We start from the raw sequence: 16,576 nt of genomic DNA, 5'->3' as shown, positions 1-16,576 counted from the left end.
GACCTGAAAGCTGTTTAGACTTCTCGTTTTTTTTTTGTTTTTTTTTTCCTCCACCTGCTCCTACTGTTCGTTGACTATTGCTGCAGAGGCAGGAAGCTGAACTTGTGACCTCCTTGTCTGGCCAATTCACTGCCTCAGTAACCTCGCAACCGCCCCGCACAGAAGTCAGTCCGACACTTGTCTCCGTCTGCAGCTGAAATGCATCTCGCCATTTTCCCTCCGTCTTGTTCAGCATCCCACTCTGAAGATGAAACAGTGGCTCTCACAAAACAATTTTCGGCGTATAAATCTCCCAGACACAGGAGTTGCCGGTCAGGGCGACAAGTTGACAGTAAATGAATATTGATTTTTCCTGCCGTACTGTGCAGCAGGTTTCTGGCTGAGTGGATTTACTCTTCCACAGTTGTCAGAGGACAGGTTGTTTAATGGGCTGTTATCAATGCGCACAGAGTTGGAATGTGTGTCTGCGTGATGGATCGGCCGCTGCCTGGAGACCGCTGTGAGAAAATTCATGAAATAAAGATGAATAAAAATCGTGTTTTAATGAAGGCAAGATTGACAACGGCGCTTCCAATATGTATTGGACTTGTTTTCGGGGCGCGGATTTCTCACGGTGACGTCTTACCTCGCATTAATGCGATTTCGGAAGCCTGTGGTATTTATAGTTCTGCTGTATGATTGCGGCTCTTCTCAAATGGGATTATCGTTGCGCCGCTAATCCGCAAAAACAGATTTGAAGATAGAAAACGGATCAGAAATATAATTCGGTCTGGTTTGATTATGGACAAGCCGTCAAAAAATATTTAGTCGGAAAATAAAATCGCTTTAACACTTTTGTAATGCTGTCCTACATTGAAGTTTGTCTTGGTATTGACATTTGTATTGAGTTTCAGGGTCTTGTTTTATAAAAGGCAGGAAAGAATTTCTGTCAAAAGATGGCACGGGGGTCTGTATAGGGATACACGGGGCCAAAATCTTTACTATTTTTGAGTCGCGGGCTGAAATGTTTTTTCATTATTAATATAACTTATTTCAATAAACATATATGTTTTTGTTTGTTTTAGGGGTGGGGGTAGATTTTAGCCCTCGGACCTTGAGTTTTGACAAACCTGTGATACTTTATGATGGTTCTGACATTAAGGGGGTTCTATTTATGTTGTCAGTTAAAGACACTTGGTGCCAGCTATGTGGAGGTTGAAAACCAACGTTTTCAATTTAAGTTAATTTAAGCAACGAAGGGAGAATCAAGGAAGCTTTTTCTCACAAGGAAGCTGAATTTATTTATTTTTTGCTAGGTTATATACTTGCATACTTGTATTGTAATGGGTTAAATACCCTGAGTTATTAGGCTTGAGCTGTATATATTCATAAGTTCTTAAAAAACTACATTCTTTTACATTATTATATGAATTGTGTACAGAAAACCTCTGTCACAGTTTATCTTCTTCAAGTTATTCCTATTTAAACAGCTCTAAAAACATGGAATTAGCTCAGAAATTACCTCAATGAAGTCAACTGTTTACCATGCATTGTGTGTTTACAAGCATTTAATTGACACACTTGTTCTTTTGGGACCATTTCTCCAAATCTTCCAAAAGTTGAAGCTTATTTTGTAACAAGAACTCCAAATTGTTTTCTTTTTATCTTTTATCTTTAAAAAAAAAAGGTTTATCAAATGAAATGTTTTATAATCAAATAACAATTCTTAAAAAACATTTTTGATTGTTTTAAATACGCTCGCTAATGACCTTCCTTATGAAATGTAATGATTATTTTTCTCAATTGTACTTTTTTTTTGTTCGATATATTATTCTACAACAGCATCTCACAAACTTAATGGCAAATAAAATGGTTAAAGTTAAACTGTAATACATGCTTTATGATGTGGCTGAATATTAATCACAGTCTGATAAGGTTTTGGGAAACGTTTCCTCTTTTTGAAAGACCACTAGATGTCACTCTCTGCTCTATACTTTAGTTCTGAAACATTTTTAGATAAATGACGCCACCTACTGAGCGACAACGGTGAAACTGTTTCATGAAACCTCATCAACATTTCACTGAATCATTCGTTTTAATTCTATAGTTCTGTCTTTTAAGTCTAAAATCATTCAAACTGAACTTTCACCTTTAAGTAAGTCAATTGTTAGCTTATAAATTGCAGGTTTTGTACTGACACTGCATTGAAGTGTGGTTGAATATGTTTAAAGCTTCTACATTTACACTTAAAATCAAAGCTCTGTTTAAGAATTGACAGCCATACTTATTTAATTTTCATGGAAAACGAACTTTAACACACACACACATCACAATCACTAATTATTGTAAAAGTAAAACTTGTTTTCTTTGTTATGAAACGATTTATTTTTGAGAAGAAATAAACAATAACTTAAAAATGTATAATATAACATATTAAAGATGTATATTTAAAACATCTATTGAAACTACACTTTCAAAGGTTTCTCTGATTTAACAAGAAAGTTTCAGCAGAAATACAACGAGAGCTTGTGGGTGTAAAGCAGGTGCAAAGCAGCTGCACATTATGGGAAAGTGTGTTTTTGTGAAGTGCTAATGAGGGAGTCTGTAGATTTGAAGATGAAAAGGTCACTTCAATATCAGAACTAGAGATTCACTTAGTTTGATTTAAATGTTTTGTGTTTTTAAAGATGCAAGACAGAACTTTTTTTCATGTTATTACAGAAAGAATAAAGAATAAAGTGGAAATTAATCAAAGCCTCTAAACTCAGAACCCTCTTTATAATGTTCTGGATTTAGAAAAAACACACACAATGTTATTCTATATACCAAAAATATATATAAATATAATAATATAATATAAAATATATAAAGATAAATTAATGAAATAATACAAAGACGAAGCTTAATGGAACAGTGTCCTTACATTCAGAGTCCACTAGAAGGCGGTCTCTGCGCTACGTCTTTTGCGTTGAAATCTTATGATACCTCACATTTTTTTTGTACCGAGGGCGCCACCTACTGGCCTTTTATAAATATGAAACGGCTTCGTAAAGCTTCTACAAAACATCCTTAGAAATATGAGAAGTAAATATATTTTTTTATATGATCGAAATATGCTTCAGTAACTTGTACATTAAACATCTTCCTTGTACCATCGCGAGCTGCATTCAGTTTCCCAACGAATATGACGGACACAGTTTTTTTCTTTCTTCGTTGGATGAAAGGAAAAGAATGAAAGACTCATTTTAACACCCCCCTGTGTCAAAATCAATTTCTTTTTTTTAGAATCTTTTTCATAACGTCTTAATGGTTCTGGCTCATCATTATTGATCCGAACCAGAACCTTTGAAGAACCGGGGCACCTGCGGGTTATTTAAAAAATATGTTTTGAACATTTGACTTGAATAAAGGACACAAAAATCAAGAGAAATCTCAAAATCGATGGCATCTGCCTGCAATTTCTCATTGAACCAAACAAATGCAAATGTTTTTCTTTTCTCCTTCTATCTGCAGCTTTTTTTCTGTACAACATAAAAAAAAATCGATTCCATTTCTATGTCATGGTCAAATATTGTGGGGATGCATTTGATTTGGTTGAGTTTTCGAAGGGAAGTAAAAAAAAGAAGTTTTGGCAGCAGATGCTGAACCAACGCTCGAGGAGCCGAGCTCTAATTGGATGTAGCGTTGGGAATGTTGGCGTGGGGAAATGTTGATGAAGCTCCTCTGCTGTTTCCAGGGCTGCTGCTGGGCATCTTCCTCTACACCCGCTGGAGGAGCTACAAAGGACTCAAGGAGGGGGTCTACCACGTGTCGGCGCACCACGACGCCTGGGAGGACATCCGGGAGAACGTCCTCAACTACGACGAGGAGGGAGGCGGCGAGGAGGACCAGGTAGTCTCTGCATCAGTGCCAGCCGATGTCAACAATCTGTGATGTGGAATATCATCCTTCTGCTTGTGTGTGTGTGTGTGGGATTGTGAAAGACAGCGTTTTAATTGAGCCCACACAAACTCCTTATCTCCTCTCCACCACAGCCACAGTCCCCCCCAACAGCACTCGACCCGGTGTCAACTTAAGAGCTTTAGCCGGGGATGAAGACAACTGTCGCGTCTCTTTGCGGGACGTTGAATACACATTGTTAATGGGCTGCCCTGTGAAGGACATGTATCACCATCGCTTACATGCTTAGAGGAGTTATTAGCATTTGAATGGCTCCTCCGCCAAATGAAGGGAGCAGAAAGTTAAACATAGCAATCACGCCCACTAAACACAGATATTATGTGGATGCAGTTGCAAAAAGCCATTATAGTGATTGCTCAAATTGTAAGATATCAAAAAGGTCGCATTATTTAATATTTTAGGAGGGAAAAACATCTAAAAATAACCACAAAAACATCTACAATCCAGTATCATTTGTCTATAACATTTTTTACTTAAATCAATTATTGCATAACATTGTATCTTTAGTAAGAAAACAGAAAAAGCTACAAATATAGACCCACTTAAGAAGAATAACTCTTTCAGTCAGAAAGAAGCTTTAAGTAACTAAATGAATTTACCTTTTAATTAACTCAATATATAACAATAATAATAGATTCATGTGGATAAAGAGTGTGATACGATTATGGATTGGTACTGATGAAGCTTTGTGGAAAAAGTGTCTTACTTTTAAGAGGTCAGTAGGTGGCACCCTGGGCTTCTAAACTAATAAATATAGAGCAGAGAGTGACATCTAGTGGACTCAAAATAATGACACTGTCTCATGTAGCGTCATCAACCCATCGCTGGTCTAAAACCTGTATTGCTGATAAAAAAAAACTATTTTGCAACTTTAAAAATGAACTTATTAATTAAAAATGTTTTACTTTAAACCAAGTCTGCACCATGAACTAGTGGTTGAGTCGTGAAGCTTCATGAAGCAGTGTCTTTATTTCCAGAGTCCACTTGAAGGCTCTTCTTTATCTATAACCTATTGCTTTAAACAACTATTCTATTGAAACCTCAAGTCATTTTGAAACTAAGGGCGCCACCTACTGACCTCTGAAAATGATGACACTGCTTCAGTTTCATGATCCCATAGATACATTAAAATCTGCTCTTTCGTGTAAACGAATGTTGAGTTGGTACTTTCTGAATATTTAGTCGATACTTAAATGTCAAATCTTAAAAAAAAGTCAAGGACTGTTACTAACCTTTTTTCAATATATTTCCCTCAAATCAAAACTATCCTGATTATACCTATTATTTAGTTGATGTAAGATGGATCTTTCCTAAATAATCTTCTATAACGGGTGTAAAAAAGATAAAAGTTTTTTCATTAAATAAATGTTTAACATATGCATTGGAGGGCGTGTGTCAAGCTCATGGCCAGGGGGCCAGATCCGGCCCACCAAGTCATTTTATGTGGCCCGGCAGATAGTCAACTCAATATCAATTATTGTTCATGTTGATATGTCAACCTAAAGTAACCAATGTTTCAAGTAAGAAGGGACAGAGTTTATGGAGTAAAACTTGAAATGATTTGCTGAAGAAGGAAAACAGATGATAATAATGTAAATTCTACATCCTGTTAAGTTAATATACATTTTGTTTTAGCTTGCGACTTAGACTTATAAAGTATTACTGCCTTAGATCATACTTTGTTGGCCACCTGGTGGATTAAAGCTGCCACTGTATTGTATGGCACCCACATTTACTCTGCTCAGAAGACGCCTTTGTTCCCAGTACCGATAGATTGAGGGGGTTCCTTGACAACATTTTCATCATTCTCTGAGCACAGTTGGTGGCTCTCCCCGCTGAAAATAAAAATAAATAACTCGGTTTCTTTGAAATAGTGTTTCAGACTAGTGATGGACTGATGAAGCTTCATGAAGCAGTGTCATATTTCTCAGAGATCAGTAGGTGGCGCCACCAGTTTAAAAAATGAAGTGAGGTTTCATTAAAACTGCTTTCAAGAAGAGAGGAGAGAGTGCCATCTTATGGACTCTGAAGATAATGACGATGCTTCGTCAGCCCATCACTAGCTTTGATCAGAATTTTGTCAGCTAATAAAACTATGCTCTTACTTTGTTAACACTTTTTTACCTGATGTTCGTCCATCAACACGTCACTATTTTGCACCATTGCATTTGTGGATCAAATTAGGAAGAAAACCTGAATGATTTGAGGCCTTAAATTAGTTTTTTGAGAAGTTTATTTTTTATTTCATGTATATTATTGATAGATGTCACATTTGATGATTCAGCTCTTTGTTAGATTTTGTTTAGGATCAGGGAAAAGGGTCTTAAATTTGACAACACTTTTTTGTAACAGTAAAAAAACCCTCAAGTTTATTCTTGAAACATGACTGTAGAGATAATTTAGGATCGTATTATGATATTACCTTATGATGAATTAAAAACAACAGTAATGAGTCATGAATCCAAACATGTGTTATCCGTCACTGAGTCGGCTGTAACATGCCCACGCAGACATGCTCGACGCCTGGAGTTCTCAACAGTCTCGTTCTAAAGCTCTCCGGAGGAATGAAAGCAGCACTTTCCACTCATCACATAATCACTTTTACAGACACCCACTTCTCCTCCTCCATGTGTATCATCTCCTCCTCCTTCGCCTCCCACTTTCCTCCTTGTCACCGCAGCCGTGATTACACTCCTGGCGGATCACGCCACCACTAAAGTGATTGGCTGTTCCATTTCTGTACTAAAGTCGCCGCAGCTCTTCAACTCGACTCGCACCGAGTGTTGTTATCCACTACACACACACACACACACACACACACACACACACACACACACCCACACACACACACACACTCCTGCTCTACAGTGGCTGGAGACATGAAAGTGAACAGATCAAGAAGATAGTCCATGATGTTCTGTCATGCTAGCAATGACACTAACAAGTTTATTTTTATGTGTTAATGTTCTGTCAGGCTTTGCTAGTCCTGCTTTATTTTGGTTGAATGATAATTAACATTTTTGGGTCTGTAAGGCGCACCCCTGATTTTAAGTGGTACACAAAAATCTGTCAAAATGTTTGAGCACAACTTAAGTTACCTTTAATGCAAGGTTTGTCAGGCTCTACATTATAGTATTACACTACAGAGCTTTGTAGTTTGATTACACGAGAAGTCCGTATTATTACTCTACAAAGCTCAATGCTATTACTCTAGAAGGCTCGTAGTTATACTCTGTAATGGTTTGTAGTATTACTCAGCAAGGCCCCACGTTATTACTCCACAAGGCTTCATAGAACTACTATGCAAGGCTCCATAGTATTACTCTGCAAGGCTCCATAGTATTACTCTGCAATGCTCCATAGTAATACTCTGCAAGGCTTCGTAGTATTACTCAGCAATGATTAGTAGTATAAATCCGCAAGACTTCCCAGCATTACTCTGCAAGGGTCTGTAATATTACTCCGCAAGGCTCCATAGTATAACTCCACAAGGGTCCGTAGTATTACTACGCACTGGTCCTTAGTATTACTCTGCAAGGGTCTCTATTATTACTCTGCAAGGCTCCATAGTATTACTCTGCAAGGCTTCGTAGTATTACTCAGCAATGATTAGTAGTATAACTCCGCAAGACTTCCCAGCATTACTCTGCAAGGGTCTGTAATATTACTCCGCAAGGCTCCATAGTATAACTCCACAGGGGTCCGCAGTATTACTACGCAATGGTCCAAGTACTGCTTCAACATAATATTATGGTAAAATAATAATAATAATAAAATACGGTATATTTAGTCACATATTTTGAGAATGAAAGACTCCAGTCTCGCTCTAGTATATGCCTATGGTTTGTCTCATTCCCTCTGCTCTCTCTTGTGTCCAGAATGCCTACGACATGGCCGAACTGCAGAAGTCTCTCCAGCCAAGTCCGGCCCAGTCCATCCAGTACTGTCGCTCGCGGGCCCTCCATCACCCTCCGCCCTCCCACCATCACCATCTCCTCCACCAGGCCCCGCCGATCGCTCCCCCGACTCAACCGCTGGACTCCCTTAGCCGCACAGCCAGCTCCAGCACCCTCCCCCCCTCCGTAGCCTCCACCGCCTCCACCGCCACCACCTCGGCCAGCCTCCGCCGGGACGTCCCGCCCACCAGACTGCACGCCCAGGGCCAGGCGCAGCCCTCCCAGCTGGCCCGCCGCTCCCTCTCCTTCTCCAGCCAGGATCTGGCCCGCTACCTCTGCGAGATCATCCGCGACGCAGACCAGCATCCGGACACGGGGCCGTTCGACTCCTTGCAGGTGTTCTCCACCGAGGGCGGGGGCTCACCGGCGGGCTCCCTCAGCTCCTTCAGCTCGGCTGGTCTGGACCCCGGGTGTGGCGGGGACACGGGGGAACCCCGGAGAGAAGAGACGCTCGGGGAGTGGGGCCCTCGCTTCGAGAAGCTCCGCGCCCTGTACGAAAGAGCTGAGGCCAGCGACCTCTAAGTCTACGAGAGACCCTGAAAGGGAGTTGATACGATCAGCAGACTCGCAATAAGCGCCTCTCATCTCCACGCGTCGGTTTTACCGACATGTTTTACTGAGCCCTGTCGATCAACACCAGAGATACAGGGAGCGAATGGATGGGCTCTCAGCGTGTCACCAGTGTTCTTCATGAAGCCGTCACCAGTTAACCCCCCCCCAACCGCTCCCCTCTTTTCTAACACTCTTTGTGCTGCTCTGGTCAGCCAAAAGGACATGAGATTATTATGAAAAGAACAAGGACGTTTTTTTATACTCAAGCAAAGCGTAAAACCTGAAATGTATTTCTGGCCTGCTGCTGGTGAACTTGTAAATACGAGCGCTCGTCATTCCGGTGGCCCATTAAGCTCGGAGTGGTTCTCCAGAACACGGTGGACACATTGTGCTCTCGCTAGCTTTACACAGCTTCTGTCGGTGTTTGTATGAGGAAGAAAAAAAACAACAACAAGTGCTTCAACCACCACTGGGTTGCAGGGTACGGTTATTTTTCTGTTTTCTCCTGGTAACTTTGTCCTTTGCTGGTTTCAGTACTTCTGTATTGGTTGGGTGTTTTTTCTTCGCAGCACTCCGTGGATTGTAAAACATCCAGCTCCTTATCATCGTCCACATTTGATTTCCTATTCCGATTCCTGCGTCACTCCATCTCACCTTCTCCGGGGGTGGGGGAGGAACGCTGCACGCAAAAAAAAAAAATTCAAACAGCTTTGTAAGAAAGAAATGGGAGAAGACATGCCAGCAAGAGAAAATAGTCTCCCCCTCACACTTCTGCTCGGGCATACTAAACGTGGCAACTTAAACAGACGAGCGCCCGCCGGAATACAAACGGCGTCGGGCGGTTCTCCAAGGTGACTGCTGGATGAGAGGGAAGAAATCGACGCAGGGGTGGAGACGTATGAGTGGAAAGACGGCAACTTCTGCTGTACAAATGTCGAGAGACGACGGCAAATCACTTGTTTTACTTTATCCGGCAAACGGAAAAGTTCTGTTGCTCAAAGATGGGAATTTAACTCAAACAAACATCAAACTTAAAACATAGTTACAAGTTGTTTTGTTCTTCTTTATGTTAAACATGTTGAAAATGTTTCTACTTCCCACTTTAACTTTTAACACTAGAAGTCCCAGCATTTTGCACCTGTGGAAACTCATTTCGTTATGTAAACGAAGCGATCATTGTCACACCACAGGAGGAAACTTGGTGAGAGGGAGTAGGAAAGGGGAGTAGTCTTTGTAAGTGTGTGTAACACAGCAGTTGACTTAAATTGTTACAAAATGTATGCAACAGCGTTCTGGCTTAAAAAGTCTTAAACGATCTTAAGTTCAAGGCCTTAGTTGACATCAAATGTCAATATGAGTAATCTAAAAGTATTAAAATAGTTTCAAATCTCAAAATATCTAGTATTTATCCTTTTCAATTAATTAACAATCACAATTGCCAAAGTAACAAACAGCATACATGCCAAAGTTCTACTTCGACGCTTTGGTAAAATGTAAATTCAATGAGAATTTACTGTTTAACCCTAAACAACATTATTCTTCATGGCTAAAGCGGGACCAGGCTCGGTGTATTTAATCATCAATCGATTGTTGAGTTACATTTAATTTCAAAAGGTATTTATAAAGTATTGAATTAACTGTGCTGAAGGAATCCACTAAAACAAATGAATGATTTAAAGAAATAGCAGAGACGAAGGTCATTCAAGAAAAACACAAATACAAAACTACATTAATTAAAACAACGCATTTTTGGACTATGAAACTGATTATTTAAAGTAAAAGATAAGAGGTTGAGTTACTCACACTCTTATCAACAAGAAAAAGGAAAATAAGTTAATTTAGCTGAAGATTAAAAAAACTTTTTTTGTTAATGTCAAAAAATAAGTTTTTTTCTTTTTCTTATTAACTTTTTTCTTACCAACAATTGCAACAACAATCAAGAACCAGTTCTCAGATTTGTTTGTGAGTAAATAGAATGTATTAAGAGTTATTTTAAATGAGAATTGAGAAAAGTATTGCACAAACTCCTGAGTTAAATCACTTTACAATTATTTGTAATTTTTACTGTGACTCAAGTTATATCACCAAAATCTGGTCAACATCCCACGAGGCTGTCAGAAGTGATAGTGATCGTTTCACGAAACAGCTTCAGACTCCAGTAGGTGGAGATCTGAATTTTAAATTATCTAAGTTCATAGTGATGTATCTATGAAGCCTCGTGAAGCAGTGTCGTTAGTCTCAGAGTCCACCAGATGGCGGTCTCTGCTTTAAAACATATTTGTTGGGAAAATTATATTTTTAAACCGAAGGCATCACCTACTGTTGAATTAAAAATACCCACTGCTTCATGAAGCTTCACTGGCGTTTCACGAAACGTCTCTTTTTATCCGTCGTATCTCAATATTAAAATGACATATTCCAATGGAGTAACTGCTTTAAATGGCAATGTTTTCACATTTGTCAGCACAAAGATAAGTGATCGCAAGTGGTTTTTCGTTCAGTTCTCATCTTCTCCGACACAAAGCGCCTCTTGTCTAATTTAGCGCTCTCTGGTGAGCGACGGCGCCGGAGCTTTACAAGCATATGAGGCATAAACATAAATGAGTATCCGGGAAGGAGAAGCACGTAGCGTGGAAATGAATCTGCCCGTAGAGGAGGAGGCGCGGTGGTCCATCAGAGGGACGCTGGAGAAGGTGAGGATGGTCGAACAAGTGCCTGTCTCTGTGGTGCCACTATCGCAACATCTCCGGCGTAAAGCGCTGACACGCTGCGAGTAATGAGCTCCATGGTTTGTTGCGAGCTGCAGAAATACACTGGACTTTTTTTCTTCTTTTTTAACCGGAAAACGGCTTCTTAGACTTACGTTTCCTAGACGAGGGGATCATCAGGCTTGAGATACATTGATGACTCTCCGTCATGCTGGGAGACCCCCCCCCCCCAAAAAAAACCCTAAAAGGATGTATGCAAATCAAAATATATTTGAATATATATATAAAAGTTGAGATGGCGGACGGAGCACCACCGCAGAGTTTCGCAAAAGAATGAAACACTAATGAGAGAAAATGTTTTTTTATTTTTGTTTGTATGTGTGAGCCACTGCGGAAAAATAGACTCGTGCTGGCAACCCCTCGCCCTCCTCCCTCCTTTCTTCTCATTCATCTGTACCATACAATCAGCTTTTTTCAAGTGTTGTGTTGCGAGTGCAGACATGTCGTGAGCAAAAGTGATGTTTTTTGCCCTATTTGTAAATCCAGAGTTGATGCCTATTGAATTCTCACTTTCTTTCTTTCTTTTTTTCTTTTTTTGGTCGGTAAGAGCACCAGAAACACGTATGTGCGACCCTGTGGGGAAAAAAAAAAACAACAAAAAACGACAAAACACTGCTTTTTAATAATAATCGTCATGATGAGCTTTGGAGAAATCTGTGTTTTGTATTTGCTTTGATCATTTTCTTTCTCAATAAATTCTTTCTTTCCACATTTGAATCTTTTCTTGAACAGAAACTCACGAAAGTTAGCGGTTTAATGATATAACTAGATAGAAGCTTGGTTAACACATCCACTACTGCGTGGATGAGGTTTTATGAAACAGTGTCATCTTTCAAAGATTATTAGAGCAGAGAGTGCCATCTAGTGGCTTTTGGATATTAGGAAACAGTTTAAGTCATAAGTAGTGATGGGCTGACGAAGCTTCATGAAACAGTGTCATACATTTCAGAGCTCACTATGTGGCAGTTTAAAACTTACTGCTTTAGACCCACATATTATAGAGCAGAGTGTGCCATCTAGTGGCTTTTGGATATTAGGAAACAGTTTAAGTCATAAGTAGTGATGGGCTGACGAAGCTTCATGAAACAGTGTCATACATTTCAGAGCTCACTATGTGGCAGTTTAAAACTTACTGCTTTAGACCCACATATTATAGAGCAGAGAGTGCCATCTAGTGGCTTTTGGATATTAGGAAACAGTTTAAGTCATAAGTAGTGATGGGCTGACAAAGCTTCATGAAACAGTGTCATAAATTTCAGAGCTCACTATCTGGCAGTTTAAAACTTACTGCTTTAGACTCACAGATTACAGAGCAGTGAGTGCCATCTAGGACTTTAAATAAGAGAGAACTGCAAGAAAACGTTAATGCTGTCGGAGACAAGTGTATTAAAGTGTGGGTTTTGGCGCCTTAAAACATGTATAATGATTGTGAAAAAAAAGATGATTACTTCAGAACGTATCCCCGGCTATGACTTAGGGCAAGAAGATACAGTCGACTACAGCACATTTTAAGAGTGATGTTCTGGAAATGTTTTGGTTTCCAAAAAAATTAAAGGAGTGACAAATTCCTGTAGTGCCGTCTGTAAATTCTACAACACCAGGGCCAAGTACTAGGACAGTACTACAAATATATTCCTACAGTATCACAATAACTTGTAACGTATTGTATCGTTTTGCTGTATCGTGATACAATTCGTATCAGCCCTAATGACTACTGTGCACATTTTCTTTCCTTTGATCTAACTGCTTGTAAAACTTGATCTACAATTTGAGCCTTTGCATTACATTGAAAATATATTAAAGCCGCTGAGATAGTTATTCTTATGGCTTGTAAACGTATTGACAGCAGACTGTGTTACAATTTTATTTCAACGTTATTTTTTATTCTTTTATTGTTCATAAACAAACTATGCAAACATGCCAACGAAAATATCCAAATTAAAATAATAGAAACAAGTATTATAATAAAATATTTAAATACTAATTCATAAAGTAGAACATCACTCTCATGCCGTCAATCTAGCTCTATTGGAAATAACTGCACACTGGTAACACACTGTATTCATTTACCATTTACTTTATCGAACAAAGTTGTTTTTTTTCATTACCTTTTTAAAAAATATATGAATGAATAAAACAATGCTTATGGCGATAAGCAAATGATTGGGTTTAGCAAACCACAAAATATTGTGTTGCACTTCATGAATGTAAAAACCTTAAAAATAAATTATTATTGTACCATTAAAAAAACTAAAATAAAACAAATTTATGCCATATTTCCCGCACTATTAAGTGCACCGGATTATAAGGCGAATGGCCTTTTTTAGAACTGTTTTCATAAAAAGGGCGAACCGGCGCATTAGAAGGCGCATAAAATAAAAGATACAAACGTTTGACTGGGGTTGCGTTATGCTTCCACTTGATAAAGCTGTGCTAAAGGGAATGTCAACAAAACAGTCAGATAAAGTCAACATTTTTTATTTTAAGCGTTCTGACCCTGTGATGACGCAATGACGTAATTCTGCCCATGGCGTGTCGGCTCAGTCGGCACAGAGTCATGAATGTGTTTCTAAACAAATCACCCACCAGGTAATGTTCATTTATAAGGCGCTCTGGATTATATAGCGCATGGTCGTTTTTTGAGAAATTTAAAGGCTTTTAAGTGCACCTTATAGTGTGGAAAATACTGTATAGGATTAGTCATGCACCATGCTTAGAAATAGACTCAATTTCTTGCTTTAATTGTTACAATAATCAAAATCAAACCATCAAACTGTAACAGCAAGCAAACTAGAAAGCTTCACTCCAAAAGTTTCATAATTTCATTGAAAACAATAATACTATTATTAGACGAGTCACCTCTCTGTACGTGTGTGTGTGTGCAGGTGTGTGTGTGTGTGTGTGTATTGCACCTGCATTCATTACCACACACATGCAGGGCAGCTCACAGCAGTCACATGACATCTTCCATCACCTTTATATTTTCACTGCTTGAAAGCAAAAGCAGGAGTAACACGTAAAAAAAAGTTCCAGTGCAGCAACTTTAAAAATTAAATCCTGTATAAATACATTATTTGAGCTTTATGTTTCAAGATTTTAATTTAGGACAATTTGATTAAAAAAGCTTGTTCCTCATAACAGATGAATAGACTCTGCCGTTGACAGAATGAAGAATCTTTAAGCACTTGTTTTATGACTTTGAAGAGCAGCGACGAATGCTTTCTGTGATCAAACGGTTTCAGTTAATGTTTAAACAAACGGTTGTTTCAGGATCAGAGATAAATCTGGATTATTTGAGCCTTTTTTTTTTATAAATAGGATTTCACTGTTCACAGCTTAGTTTAATCATGTTAAATAAAAGTGATACAATGGTATAGTCAGTATAGACAGGTATACATGTCAAGACCCACACATATAATTACACAATCAAATCAAATATTTTTTATTTAAAAATCAAAAGACATCAAAAAATGTATCTTTCCATAACAAAGTTATTTATTTTCATTGCTTTTTTTTGTTTTCTTTAACATTTATCTCCATTTACACCTGCAACGAAATACTAGTGATGGTCTGATGAAGCTTCATGAAGCAGTGTCATGTTGTTTAGAGGTCAGTAGAAGCCACCATCAGTTTAAAGAAAATATTTTTAAAAATTATTTCCAAAATGGCCTTTTTGGTTTGTTTGTTTTATAGTTTGTAAAGTAGAGTTAATAAACTCTGTTAGCAGAGTGAGCTTGAGGCTTCATGTGATAATCAATTGTATTTTAGTAAATATGGTTGAACTTTCAACCCTTTTTCAGAGAGGCATCACAAACATAACTATGTACTGACTCCAATTTAACCTTTAAACTAACATTAACACTTATTAAAACTAATTTTGATCTAATCTTAACCGATAAAGCTTCATGAAGCAGTGTCCCTGCTTTCCGCAATCCACTAGATGACACTCTCTGCTCTATATCCTTTTGCTGAACATTCACTGAAACCTTGTATACAAAAAAACATATAACTACAAAATCACGAGACCATTACTAACAGTCAAATTTATGATGGGTATGATTTAAGATAAGAGTAGAAACAAAGGTAAGGATCAAGTATACAGAAGTAAATCAGTGTCGTCTCTTTTTTACAATGTCATGTGTCCATAGAATTGAATTATAATTTGTATATTAAAAACTGGTAGAATCTTTTCAACTTTTTTTTTTTTTTAATAATCAACAAGAAAAAAATATGAATTTCTTTTTTTTTAAATGAAAGATTGTTTTGTAGTTTTGATAATCTCAGCTTTATTGAGAGACAAATGACAGAGCTGGAAGGAAGTCAAACAGGTTGAACGTGAGATGTAATGTAAGACCCCAGACGTCGAAAACAAGTTGACACATCGTCTGTAGAGTACCTTAATAGACGCCGGTGCTGCCATATGTAAGTAAGTAAGTAAGTAATAGTTATTTAGAAAGCGACTTTCAAGACCAGGGTCACAAAGCGCTTGAACAATCAAAAGCAATACACAGTTAAAAATACATACAGATTTAAAAACTCTAAATGGCCAAGACATGAGACATACACAGGACAATCGGGGAAAAGCCTGCACAAATAAGAATCTCTTAAGATGTTTCTTGAAGGAGTCAGTAGTGTGTATGCAGAACCATCAGTTGATTCTGATCCACAGACCTCAGAGCCCAAGCTGGGGTGTAAGGCTGGATCAGATCAGTGATGTAAGGAGGAGCCTGACCATGAATAGATCTGAAAGTAAGAACCAGAATTTTAAAGTTGATCCTGAAAGAAACTGGCAGCCAATGAAAGGATCTGGGAAATGTAAGTTCTTCTACTAGAGCCTAAAGTCGAGCAGAGTTTTGTATTAACTGCAGGCGAGACAGCTCCTTTTGGTTTAGACACGAAAATAAACGGTTGCAATAGTTTAAACAAGAAGACACAAACATATGGATTACAAGCTCCAGATCATGCTGTGACATCATTTTCCTAAATTTAGAGATTTTCCTCAGTTGAAGGAAACAGTTTCTGCAGTTTTATACCATGACATACCAGACATGTCAAATACAACAGGCTCGTGGTCACATATGGTCACATGATCGACTGCACTGCACATATATTGAATGGCTTCAAATAAAAATAAAAATAAATTTGGATTGGAATATCAAACTCTACGTGTAAAAAAAAAACCTTTTATTAAATATTCAAATTGTTGAATTGAATAATAAACGAAAAAATGTCAACTACTCATTATTCCGGTGGCACTGATATACCTCCATACAACTGCACCGTTGGCTCACGTTAAGACACGATCAAAGCAAAACTCCTTCACGTTACTACATTCTAACGACACGGTTCTCTAGAAAGAGA

General features: G+C 38.4%; 1 protein-coding gene across 1 annotated transcript in view; it reads left to right on the top strand.

Moving 5' to 3' along the window:
- LOC148086635 (neural-cadherin) overlaps positions 1 to 11,922 on the top strand; it is a 288,414-nt gene extending 276,492 nt beyond the window's left edge. Inside the window, exons 36-37 of the mRNA XM_087784779.1 lie at positions 3,716 to 3,870; positions 7,818 to 11,922. Of these exons, the coding sequence (XP_087640905.1) occupies positions 3,716 to 3,870; positions 7,818 to 8,417 (755 nt within the window). The 3' untranslated portion in view covers positions 8,418 to 11,922. The remainder of the gene's footprint in view (positions 1 to 3,715; positions 3,871 to 7,817) is intronic.
- Positions 11,923 to 16,576: the final 4,654 nt, after the last annotated feature.

This window comes from Callionymus lyra, chromosome 2 (genome assembly GCF_982586985.1).
Source record: "Callionymus lyra chromosome 2, fCalLyr1.hap1.1, whole genome shotgun sequence".
Lineage (NCBI taxonomy): Eukaryota > Metazoa > Chordata > Actinopteri > Syngnathiformes > Callionymidae > Callionymus > Callionymus lyra.
This window is presented reverse-complemented; position numbering and strand designations above follow the sequence as displayed.